The 12,723-nt window shown below is 49.4% G+C and overlaps 1 protein-coding gene across 1 annotated transcript in view; it reads left to right on the plus strand.

Annotated features, from left to right (window-relative positions):
* The window catches only part of IGDCC4 (immunoglobulin superfamily DCC subclass member 4), an 88,963-nt gene that overhangs the window by 31,548 nt on the left and 44,692 nt on the right, over nt 1-12,723 (plus strand). Inside the window, exons 3-4 of the mRNA XM_027644397.1 lie at nt 5,699-5,840; nt 11,184-11,317. Of these exons, the coding sequence (XP_027500198.1) occupies nt 5,699-5,840; nt 11,184-11,317 (276 nt within the window). The remainder of the gene's footprint in view (nt 1-5,698; nt 5,841-11,183; nt 11,318-12,723) is intronic.

Raw genomic sequence — 12,723 nt, forward strand, 5'->3', positions numbered from 1 at the left:
TCCCTTTTGGGAGTGATTTGTGTTGAAGTTTGCACTGTGCCTCTTGCCTGGTTGCAATGATTTGTGTCTCTCTTATGGTCCTGGGTTTGGTGTTTGATTTCTCATGAGTGAGAACAGTAGAGACACCTCAAAACCAGAAGACTGATTTAAATTGCCCTTCCCTCCCCCTGGATTTTTCCAGAGGAGCCTACATAGGTGATGCCTCTTTCCATCTAATTCTGAGTTTCTCCCAGAAACGAGGAACTTCAGGTGAACTCTTTCCTTGCATGTACTCATGTGTCTCATTTTATTACCATCTGCACAGGGAAAGTGCTGCCTCCGTGGCACACACGTGCACCTGACATACCATAATACCCACTGCTGAGCAGAGAGCAGTGAGGGGATTGATTAATGAAATGCATCTCTGCTTCGATTTGTTCCGTGGGCTGGGCAGGAGCCCTTGCTCCATGAGCATTCAGCTGGAGCAGGTGAGGACTGTAAAGGCCTGGGATTTTCCACTGCCACTGAACAGGGGCTCTCCAAAGCTGTTTGCTCGTGGATGGAGTTATTCTTTGTGCTGATTGCCCTGGGCGCTGCTGATCAGGACGGGGCAGTAGAAGAAAACCTGTTCAGCAGGTGGGATGTGTTATTCCTGCCATCAGCTTGTTCTTCTGGCCTGCAGGGCCTTTCCTTCCCTGGGATGGGGATCCCATGTGGGGATGTGGGTCACTCAGTGTGTCACTGAGTCTTGCAGTGACAGGTAGGAGGGGTTCACAATACCCGCCTTTCTCTGCACTGCTTTGGTGCTGTTAGTGTGTCTGCCATGTTTCAGGGAGTCCCCTTCTCCTCCCTGGCAGCCCCAGAGCAGTTCTGGCACCTCTGTGTAAGGGCTGCCAGCTTCCAGGTGGAGGGAGGGGACACTCCAGGCAACCTGGAGCTGGAAGAGGCTCTTTGGAGCAGTCAGGCTGGAGTGATGAATGTTGCATGGTGTGTGCAGGCTGTGGCACTGTGATGACTTCCATCCTTCCAGGGTGGCCCAGGAGTTCAGTTTGTTTGCATTTTGCTGGATAAACACGTGGCTCAGAAGTGCCCAGTGTTCCCTGGCACTCTGTATGCCACCAAGGGAGATGTGCGCCACAGTCCCCATCCACACCTTGTGGCAGTGGTGGCCGTGGCAAATGAGGAGGAGCAAGGCTGTGAGGAACGTGGTGTGAGTGTGTCTGTTAAATGAGCAGCTGCTCAGGCTGATGAATCAGGTTTGTGGGTTTCTCAGATCCCTGAGTGTTCCCACATGGAAATACCAGGGGCGTTGTTGTAGCTGTGGGAAGGTGTAGCTTTCTACCTGTTAATAACTACATTGGTGGAGATTTGTTAAAGCTTTTAATTTAGCTTAAACATTTTGTGCAAAGGGAGGTTGTAGAAAATTACAGTAATTGTGACTGTCAGATGAAGACGTTTGCTGTGCCTGGAGGGAACGGGCAGCGCCTGTGGCTGCTGGCAGCGAGCTCAGGAGAGGTTTGGAGTGTTCCTGCACCTGGAGGACAGGCTAAAGCAGGAATCAACCCACATGGGCTCTCATGATCCTCTCTCCACACGCACAGCGTGTCTCCTCTGCGGTGCACGGTGTGTCTGGGATTTGAGGAACAGCAGGCTGGGATTTGCTCTTACTTTAAGGATTTATTTTATGGATTTTATCCTATTTATTGTGTGGATTAGGTGCATAGGTGAGTGAAGGCTGATGACTGTAGGCAGAGCCAGGCTGGGCAGGGTGAATGCACAGGCTCTGGACCATCCGTGGATGTGCTGCTTTGAGTAGGTGGGGAGCTGGTGCCTGTGGAGAGCAGGAGCAATCCTGTGCCTCCCTGTGGCCCCTCAGGCTGAGCCTGTGCTGGCTCTGCCCTGGGGCCCTGGCAAATCACTCCCATGGCTTTCTGTGCATGTCCCCCTTCCACCCCCGGCCTGTTCAGAGGTGAGTGGCTCAGGGATGGGTGATCTGGGTGGTGTATGTGATCTCAGTGGGGGCTGAAGCCGCCCCCATCTTGGAAACACCTACTAATAATTACAGAAGGTACAAAGAGGACGAGTACACAGAGTCTGGGGGCAAAGCGCTGTGGGAGAGAGCAGTGAGCCCCTTTCAGAAGGCTGAATTCCTTGCATAGACTGCATTTTCTGCCTGGGGTGTAGTGTTGCTGGCTGGCAGTCTTTCCAAGCTCACAGCCTCCTGCATGGATCATGCTGCTGGGAGAGGGGGAGGGTGCTGTGTTTCACCATTCCGCAGTCACCCCTGGGCTCAGGGCTAAAAGCCTTGGCACACACGGCTTGGCTCCAGCTGGGTTTAACATGTCAGCGGGGAGGGAGCTGCTGCTCCACCCCTGGAGGTGCAGAGCCCGGCACTTTGGCATGTCACTGAGGGCAATTTGCTGTAATGCTCTTCACCTTCTCACCTGCAGTGGGTAATTTTTACTGAGTGGCCTATTAAGGTGTTCAGGATAATCAGTGTAAGGGGCGAGGAGGTGTTTTGTGACTCGGGATGGCTTTGCAAGCTAAACCTTAGCCGAGGAGTGGAAAATAATGTTGAGTGTGTATCGTCTTTGTTTGCCTCTTCCCCTCAAGCACCTCCTTTCCCTGCCTCCCTACGTGAAAACCTCTCACTTTGCAGCACTTCTGCAGCAGCCCTTCCATCAGAACATGTTTGTGGGGGGAGAACAGCCCCTCCAAGGATCCCCGTGGCCCCGGGGTGAGCAGTGTGTTGGAGCCTGTCCTGCACTCACTGTGACCCGTCTGTGCAGTGCATCAGAGTAGCAGGACCTGCTCTCCTCCCACAGCAGCCTTGCCTGATTCTTTTTCCTCCCAGCACCAGCTGTTACCACCACAACTCTGAGCCCGGGTTTGGTAGCACTGGAGGTGCTGGACATGTTCTGCCTCTTCCATTTCACCCTGGTGCCCCTTGGGATGAGAGAGGGATCACAGCTTTCTGTGGTCTTGGCCCCAGTCTGATGCAGATGCTTGTGGAGCAGCGATGAGCCTGACCAGCACGATTGTGCCTGAGCCTTGCAGGGCTGAGATCCAGGGGTCTTGTTCAGTCCTGCATCAGAGGAACCTTTTCACCGTTCTTACCTTGGTTTGGTGTTGCTTTCTGTGCACAAAAGATCCCTGTTTGTGTTCCCATCCTCTCCTTCGCCAGGGAGGCTTCAGGCTGCTGCTTGCAGAGGCGATTTTTTCCAGTCTATCCCTACCCCCACTATCCTCATCCTGTCAAAGGAATGTGACAGAGCTGCTCAGCTTCTGAATTCCCCCTGCCAGAGTTATCACAAGAAGGTACTAACAGCCAAACCAGTTTGCTGGGCATTGCCAGGGCTGAAGCTCTGGCACCCACAGAGCTCCCAGCTCTGCGGGGAAGCTGTGACTCCACTTGGGAAGCCTGACGGTTCCTGCTGCTCCGAGCGAGAGGGACACTCCCTAATCAGGGTTGCTGTTTAGTCACGCTCCTCCACATCCTAATGAGGAATCTGTCACGGGCACATTTCTTGGCTCTTTGCTTTTGAAGAGCCATTCCAGAGCCCAGCACAGCAGGCAGATGGGGCTGTGGATGGAGGTGAAGGGCAGGATTCGGTTCTCAGCAGGGAATTTCAAGCTTGCAAGCACAGGTCTGGCAGGTGATGGGCAGGAATAGCCAGGACAGGTTATGGCCTGGTAGCCCAGGAGGCTCTGTCACATTTTGTACACCAATATGATGCTACTTAATAATGAACAGCAGAGAAGCAGGTGACCCAACGTGAAGCAGAGGAAACAGAGATGCCTACAGATTTCTTCTTTTTAGAGGGATTCCTCCCTCCCATCATGACCTTCCCAGGTACATGATCCTCCAGAGCCTGCCAAAATACTATCATTTATACCTGTGGGATGAAAAGAAAATAATGGGGAAGATGATTAAGGATATTTGCTGCCAGGAGAAGCTTGTTTTGATGGTGCCATCCTGAACATGTGCTGGCACTTGATGGATTTTCTTTAAACTCTTGGGTTCAGCAAGTTTTATTAACATGAGCTTAAAAGATCTTGTAATCTGTAGAAATGACTCTGTGTTAAGGGGGTCTGCAGTGTATATTTGAGCATACTAAAGCAGTTGGCTGAATTTAGGCCTTACATATTAATGTCTTTTTCAGGGTTTTTTTTTCCAGAAAAATATTTTTCATTGCCATTTGTATGGAATTGGAAAAGTAGACTTGGTGGACAGCTGGTGGGAGAATTTGGTCTGTAGCTGCTGCAGAGAGCAATGAGTTGCTTGAAACATGTGATAACTATTTAAATTAAAGAAAAACACTAATGACAGCTGAGAATATGCCGAGGTTAAAATGGGTCATGTAAAAGCATTTCATTTTCAAAACTCTACATACTTTCTCAAGCTAGCACTGCAATAAAGCGTGTTTGTGTGTGCCTGGATGTTTGTGTGTGTGAGATGCAAAGAAAACTTCAAGTCTGGAGTCCTACAAAATCCAGAGCAATGATGGATGTTCTTGGAAAGCGGTGGTGGGACAAGCACACGATTGTGTTGGAGGGCCAGAAGGTCACTTGGGGTCCTTATGAGCACAGTGCTGTGCTTGGCCCAGCAGTCAAGTGTGTTTTCTGGCTGAAATTTATGTCTATTGTGCCACGTTGAGGGTTTCTGGCACCGTGTTCCAGCATTGCTGGATGGCTTGTACGGCAGGGTGGGTTTCACAGCAAGGGCGGTTTAACAGAGACGTATTGAAAGAGGAGCCAGTTCTTGTGGTGGAGAAGAATACAGGCTTTCTGCCCTCATCCAGGAGCCTGCATGAATATTCAACTCTCCACCGTGTGACTGAGATGCCTTGGGGTTATGCCATTGATAGGACAGATGCTGACAGCCCCGGGGGAGGATTTCTGCTCCTGGAGTCAGCAGGGTTTTGCTCTGTGCATGGAAGGGGAGGAAGAGGAGGCAGCTGCGTGTGAAGGATGGGCAGGGTGCGGTCCAAGAGCAATCCCAAACCTTAGTGCTTTGTCTCCAAAACAAGTTCACTCTATAGTAAAAGACACAGGGGTGAGCCTTGGAGAGCAAACAAGTGTCCTGGCATTCATGAAATCCGTCCTCCTCCTCTTAGCAAGGTGTCTGTGTCCCTTTGGCTGCATCCCATCTGCCTGAGTAGGATGAGGTTGGTTTTTGCAGGTAGGAGAAGGAGGGTTGTAACCCTTGCAGCCTCTGCCCCTGGTCTCCAACACTGCCAGCCCGTGGGCAGTTGTTTCATGTAAATAACTTACCATCTGGCTTTATTCTTCCTCTTGCCTTGCTTTAATTTCCTGTGGCTGCAGGAATGCTACAAGACAAGGGGAAACTCTCATCTCTCCGGCTGTGGCATTTCCCTTCTGTTTCTCATTGTGCATGTCCTTCCCAAATTGAGCAAGGGAAAAGACAAGGAAGCAATTTAGGAAGGTAGCTGCTGAAACCAGCTAATTGCCTGCCTTTCTCTCACGCTGTTGCCTTGAGGGAGAAAATAAGGCAAGAAGCAAATTTGCAAATTGAAACCTTTCAGTTACTGTTGCTAGGACTGCTGAGGGTCTGCAGGGCACAGAAAAGGGAGGAATTGCTCTTCAGGTTGTCTTCGGGAGAGAAAAGCCTTCCTCATAGCTCATGCATCATAGCAGGTTTGCATTGATCAGCAGAAGCACTGAGTTATTAACTTTCCTTCCCTTTTTCTTTCCCCAGCATTGTCACGCTTTTTCCAGCAGCCAGAGTCACAGACGGTGGAAGAAAATGGCATGGCCCGGTTTGAGTGTCGGATCGAAGGGCTGCCCTCCCCTGTCATCACGTGGGAGAAGGACCATGAAGCTGTTCCAGCAGAACCCAGGTGATTTCCTGGTTGCTCTCCCGGGTCAACTTGCAAAAGAGCAAAACAGAACCTGACCATTCAGGATGTGGAAATTCTTTGTAAGAAGGTGGAATGAAGAGATGATCAGGTTTGGACCTGATAATTAAGTGATTTAGGAGGAGGTATTTGAGAGGCCCATGCAACATATAAAACACCTAAATAAAATTAACTTTCCCCCAAAGATCCAAGCTACAGAAGACAAAAACCCAAGTTGATATTGTGCTGTGTTACAGCACAGAACCTGTGTGTGCCTGGGACAGGGCACGGCAGCTGCAGCGTGGACTGCCCTTGGCTCGTCCTCTGTGCACAGTGAGGTGGAATTCTTCGGGGGACTGGGACCTGGCATGAGCAATATTTCTCCAGTTGACCATGGGGTACTGGGTGTACCCAATTGAACTCCATGATGTGGTTTTTCTTTTTTTGGTTGTGGATTTAGAGACAGTTGTTTTCTTCACCAGTTTCCCACACGGATTTATCTCAGGGTTAATGACTCTTCTAGAGCACAGTGTGTGCTCAGTAACCTGGGAGGTCTTTCTCTTTGTTTCACTCCCACGTTGGGAGGGCATCTAATAAAAGACCCTGAATTTTCCTTTTTTTTATTTTTTTGGAAAATATGAGAGTCCTGCAGCATGATACCTTTTCCTTAATGAAAGTCAGTTAAAGGCATGAGAAGGGGATAAACTATTAGTTGGCTGTTAGCTGGCCTGTAGATATGACTTCTGTGGGGGATCAGTCACTGAATTGTCCTTTAGTTCTTAAAAACTCCTTTTCTTTTCTGCAGAAGGAGCTATTTCCTTCCCAGAGAAGTTAATCCAAGATGCAGGAGAGGAAAAAAAGGGGTGGGGTGAGGTTCAGGAATACTTTTGCAGCAGTGGCTTTCTGTAAGAATAACCACTTATATCCTTGAGTCCAAAGTGTGGCATCTAAAGGTTTATAGGAGGCTGTTGCTTTGTAAGGAGAAGAAAATTAATTAATAAAAAAGGAAGGGGAAAAAAAACCAAAAAAGAAGGGATTGCTTGGAGAAGTGTGCCATAGATAGGGCAATGGCTTTTTAATGAGACAGCTCGATGGATATTGTGAAATTACTTGCTCAGGGATTGCTTTCATCACAGGCAGCCTGAAAATTGTTTTCCTTGTAAAAGCCAGGCCATAATCTCTGGCTGCAAATCTTGCTTTTTAAATCATGTTCTAGCTAATATGGTTTTTCAGAAGGATTTGCTTTTTTTGTTGTTGTTGTCTAGTTGTTGTTGGATTTAATATAACCGGCTTTCGAAGGAATTAAGTGAATTCCAGGAAATGCTGGCTGCCAACCAGAGCTCTGTGTTATCCTCCCTGCATCGTGCCTAAGGACCGGATCTGAGGCTGCCCTGGTTGCTGTGGGCTCCCTCCTGTGCACACAGGGATGAGCCTGTGCAAATGCAATCCTGTGGCTGGGCAGGGGTGGGGGGGATGATTTCATAGTCCAGAACAGCAGGGTTGGGAGGGGTGCAAAATCAGGCTCTGGGGCTGGAGATACAACCCTGGAGTAGTGCTATTACACCAGTGCTTGGGATTTCTTTTAAGACAGAGAGAATAATCATGGAAAACTCACATTGCTTCCCCCTCTTCCCCCCTCTTCCTTTTCCACTTCCCCTTTTCTTTCTTTCTCTTTCCCCCTTTTCTTTCTTTCTCTTTCCCCCTTTTCTTCCTTTCTCTTTCTCCCTTTTCTTCCTTTCTCTTTCTCCCTTTTCTTCCTTTCTCTTTCCCCCTTTTCTTCCTTTCTCTTTCCCCCTTTTCTTCCTTTCTCTTTCCCCCTTTTCTTCCTTTCTCTTTCCCCCTTTTCATTCTTTCCTTCCCCCTTTTCTTTCTTTCTTTCTTTCCCACTTTTCTTTGTCGATCTTACCTTTGGGCACTCATTTCAGCCTTTGCCCCTGGATGCAAGTTCTAACATGGCACCCCCTCAAAGATACTGAAGGCTGAGCTTAAAAAATACTTAGACACCCTAAAGGGTAGCAAAGTGCTGATTGGTGTTTTTGGAATACCTTTCCTGTCCCTGTTCAGGACAAAATCTGAATTCCGTGTGTGAGTAAGGCACAGAAGTATTTTGCAATTCTGGCTCTGAATTATGTTGAAAAAACACGATCTTAAATCTGCAGCAGCTGCTGAGAGGTGGCTTGCAGGATTTCTCTTGACTGCAGTTGCTCTGGGGTGTGTGCAGCATCTCTTGGCGTGATCTCTTCTCTCTTTAGGTGCTGGCTGGGTTTCACATCAGGCTCCAAATTGCTGTTTATTTTCTCTAGAGCCAAGATGAGCACTTGCTATGAACCAGAGGCCTTTGGAGGTCTGCACAGCACATCCATAACCTCCAGATCACATGCTCTGCAATCACAGTATATTTTTCCACATTTTGGCTAAGGGAGGGTTTTATCTGTGTGAAGAGTTTTATTTCTGTGCAGTGTCAGGAGAGCCTTAATATGGCTCATGTTCAAATAGGGCTCTTGAGCTGCGAGGAAAAGGACTCTCAGACTTTGAGTCTGCAACAGAGCTGCAGGTTCCTCACTGTCCTGAGGATTGGTGCTTTAGTCTGCTCTGGACACCTTCAAAAGGCTGCAGGAAGGGTGTGCTGGCACTTTACTGGGGAGAACATAGGAGAGGGAATTGGGCTGTTAGTGCTGGAATGTTCTGTGAGCTGTAGGGTTGCAGGTTTTGGACACAAGGTAGCAGTGCTTGATTTCAGTTCTTACGCGCTGCCCTGGTGAGCAGCTGTGAGCCCCTCTGTGCTCTCAGGTACAGTCTGCTCAGGGAGGGGAACAGCTACACGTGCATGCCCTGTCGCTGTTGCTCTGTGTCCATGGTAGTTGTGCCCTGGTCTGAGTGTGCTGCCCTTCAACCTGCTCCAGGTGGGGCACTTGCCTTTCACTGCCCTTCAAGACTAGCTCCTCTGTGAGATCCTGACACTGCAGCTGTCATCAGCAGTACTCTTGAGACTGCCACGGTTCCAGCGTGTCTGTCTGTCCTTTGGTTTTTGTTTTCTGCTTAATCCACAAAGAAGGTGAGCAGACAGAAAGCTCTGCCCTTTGCGTAGAAGAAAAGCCCTCGGCAACTGTCTGCTCTGAGTCATCAGGGAAACTTCCTCGCAGAGAGCCTGGGGATGGGGCAAGTGCCCTTGCAGGCTGCCTGGAGGCTTCTAGTTCAGGGCTGCTGGGGCCCTGAGGAGCTGGAGGCTTTGTGAGCAGCTAGGACAAATGGTAGATGGAGAAATCCTGCCTTTCTTCCCTCCTCGCTTCCCCAGCAGAGCGATCCTTACCTCTGCAGTGCTTTCCCAACAGGATGTACTGCATTAAATAGACCTCTACCACTGGCCTTGCTGAAGGGATCATCTGAAGCTCCGTGTTGATGGAGTCTTCCCACTCACCCCCTTGTCTCCAGCCCCTGCTCACTTTAGAAACACAGTGACTTGTTTTCTGCCCTTAAGAGAAGCTGAGACTGTTGGGTATGACTGTGGGCACGGTTCTGACCCCGCTCTGAGAGGAGAAAAGCCACAGGCAATTTCCAGAGGTCCTTCCTAGCCTTGTTGAATCTGTGATACATAATTGGAGTGTCTTTTTGTGGCTGGGAGATGCCTTGCCTGGTGTTTGAAATATGTTGATATTAATTACAGACTCAAATAGCAGATGCACGACAAAAATAAATATTATCGCAGTGGGAGGCTTTCCCTCCACAGAGCTGAGGGGATGCAAATATTTGTCGTCTTTCTCTTCTCCCAAGTCCTGATGAGGCATCCTGATGAGGGCTTTTGGGTACTGCCTCCTCTGAGGTCTCTGGAGCTTGATTCTGAGCAAAGTGTCTTTGTAAGTAGTGGGATCGTGGCTTTAGGGATGTAAAGCATTGTGGCATTGGGTTTGTGTACATGGGAAGCTTCAGCTGGTCTGTGTCCATGAATCAGGCTGTAGGATTGTGCCAGTAGAGGCAGAATGGTCACTGGAGGAGCTCTGGTAGCTCTTGAGGACAAGATGTGATAAGCTCAACTACAGCAGCTGAGGTCCAGGATTGATGCTAGATTTGTAGCAGGGACATTTGTCTCTAGAACAGACTGCTCAGGGTAAGGGTTGTGTTTCCATCACTGCAGATTTAGGAAAAATGTTTGCAGGAGCAGATGTGTGTTTGGGGACCATGGTTTGAATGCAGGATGAGTGATCTCTTAAGGTCCTCCTGGCTCCATGACCCTCGTTCATGGCACTCCAGCTGTCTCAGCACCTGGAGAACCACAGTTTTACTGACTGTGATCTTTGTGGATGGCAGGACTGGCATTCGTGGTTATAACTTGTCTTTGTGCTGTTCCCGTGGAATAGCTGCTATCCCTGCCCTCAGCAATTGCCTTTGAATGTGTCCTCTTCATAATGAAGACTGATAACCCAGAGCTGCCTGTCAAACCTCAGCAGCTCTGTTTATATAGAGACTTGCAATTAAAAATGGATCTCATATATAATTAAAAAGGATCACGTAGGCTTTGCGTTCAAGAATAAAGAGGCTGCCATCTAGGAATCCAGGCAGAAAATGGAGATGCTGACAGCCAGCTCCTACTTTTATGCTAATTGCTAATCATCAGCTTTGTTCAGTGTAGTGCAGCAAGGATTGTGTTCATGTCGTGAGCCTTGTAGCCATTTCGCTCCGTGGAAGTGTTGCTCAGTAGCACCCCATGGGCGAATGGGGGGATTCTGAGTGCCCAGCTGTAAGTTTGTCAGCTTCTGAAAAGCCAGAAACTTGTGGAAAGAGGAAAGGAATCACCACAACCCAGGAATGGTTCAGGTTCACAGGCTGTGCTGTGGCTGCTTTGGCCCATGAAGGTGCAGCCGTGTATCAGTTGGTCCCTTCATGCACTTGAGGTGCAGCAGGAAAAGGATGATGTTCAGACTTCTTTGCAATGTGTTTTTTTCTCTGGCAGCCAAATCTTTGTGAAAAGCAAGTGCTGAAACTGGCTGTAGTGTATGTTCAAGCACCTGTGTGCTTGGAGACATTACAAGTGTGTACATAGATGTGTGTGTGTGTGTGTATGGAGTTGGTTTGTACTGTCAGATGGTTTGTGTCAGCAAAGCCCTCTTAGCTTGGTCTCTCAAAAGCAGATTCTGTATGGTGAAGACTCCAAGGTGATGGATAGGTCTGTATCTGCTGCTTTTGAAGAACCACAGGTTGGGTTGCTCAGAGGTTTCTTGATCCCACTCTGCCGTCATTACCAAGACACGAGACATTTGGTGGGGAAAAGGAAGGGATAAAAGGGCTTTGAGGGATCAATAGCTCAGGTAAGGCACAGCCTGTCTCACACTCTTGCTTTTGCTCACTCAGGTTTATAACTCTTCCCAATGGTGTCCTCCAAATCGTGGATGTGCAGGAGAGTGATGCCGGCGCTTATCACTGCGTGGCCACCAACGCCGCCCGAAAGCGCTACAGCAGCGATGCCACCCTGAGCGTGGTGAAAGGTAAGGAGCTGGCAGGAGCCTGCTGGGCTGGGCACAGGTCTGCCAGGTGCTCACTGTGTGTGGTGGCAAGCTGGGCTGAAACACCCGTGGCCATCCCTCCTGCTGGCGTGGCTCTGCACGTGGCCAGCTTTGGTTAAAACTTGCAGAGAAGGCGTTTTGTGAAAGGTTTCTCTCTTTACTCTTATGGGATAAGCAGGCTGGGTTGGGAGGACTCCTTTGTGCCATTAGAAGGGGTCCCTGTTTGCACCTTAGGAAGTGCAGCATTGTTGCAACTCATCTCCAGTGGCCTTGGATGGCAAGACAAGCGAAGGCTAGTATGGACAGAGGAAGGTGTTTCTCAAGTGAGCAAGAGAAGGAGTTGGAGGCTGGAGTAGTTGGCAGGACTGTGTCTACCAGGGTTGCCCAGCACAGGCCAGAGGAGGTTGAGCACAGTGACATCTGACTTGCATGCTGTGTCCATATTGCTGGCTCTTTGCTGAGTGCTGGGTAGGCTCCAGGGATCTTTGTGTGGTATTTGGGAACAGCCTCAGCTGGATTTCCTCTGGTGACACAGGCCTTTGGAGCAAGGTTCTGGGTGTGAGCTGTCCTTCACCTCCTAGTCTGGGCCTCAGTCTCTGAGTGCATTTTTCTTTGTAAACCAAGAGTGCAATGGGCAAGTCTGGACATGAGAATGTAGCTGAGATCATGAGTGCAGTGGGGATCTCCAGACTCCAGCATCCTTCCCAGCATGCCTGGCTGCCTCCCCAGCATTGTATAATCCCCTTCCTGCAAGTGGACAAACTCACCATGGCTGGGAGTCTGGCTGAGCTGTCCCTTCTCTCGGGACAGTGTCCCCCTGCCACACCTGTCCCCTGTTAGTGCTGACCCTGGTGTATTTTGCAGGCAGCTTTAACCTTGAAAGCTCCAAAATCCTTCCCAACCCCTTTTGTCTTTGTTTGGGATTGTGTTGCTTGGCATTCTGCTCCCAGTGTAATTTCACAGCGATGGCTTTGGTGTTCATCCATCAGCAGGGAGTGTAATTAACTGGGGAGCCTGAGAACACACCTCTGATCAATGGATTGTGTCGTGGAGGTAATCTGGGAGGAATCTGCAGTGAATTCGTGAGCGGTTGAAAGCTCTGTATCTAATTGCCAGCCCCTGCCAGATCCTCTGTGTGTTTAATGAAGCACAGAGCTGAGGGGAGTGCTTCCCGTGGGCAGTTCCACACTCCAGAGACAGCTCCCGTGTTGGGCACGGTTTGCCATCGATAACTGATATTGATCGAGCTGCAAAGGTGAATTCGCTGTCCTTGGCATCATGACTCGTTCTGCATAATTGCATCTTGTAGCTCTGCAATGTTTAATCTGCTTTGCAAATGGAGGCAATGGAAGAGGTTAAATGGGAAGCGTTCCTTCTGGAGCACCAGC

Source organism: Corapipo altera, unplaced genomic scaffold, assembly GCF_003945725.1.
Source record: "Corapipo altera isolate COAL_440 unplaced genomic scaffold, ASM394572v1 50, whole genome shotgun sequence".
NCBI lineage: Eukaryota > Metazoa > Chordata > Aves > Passeriformes > Pipridae > Corapipo > Corapipo altera.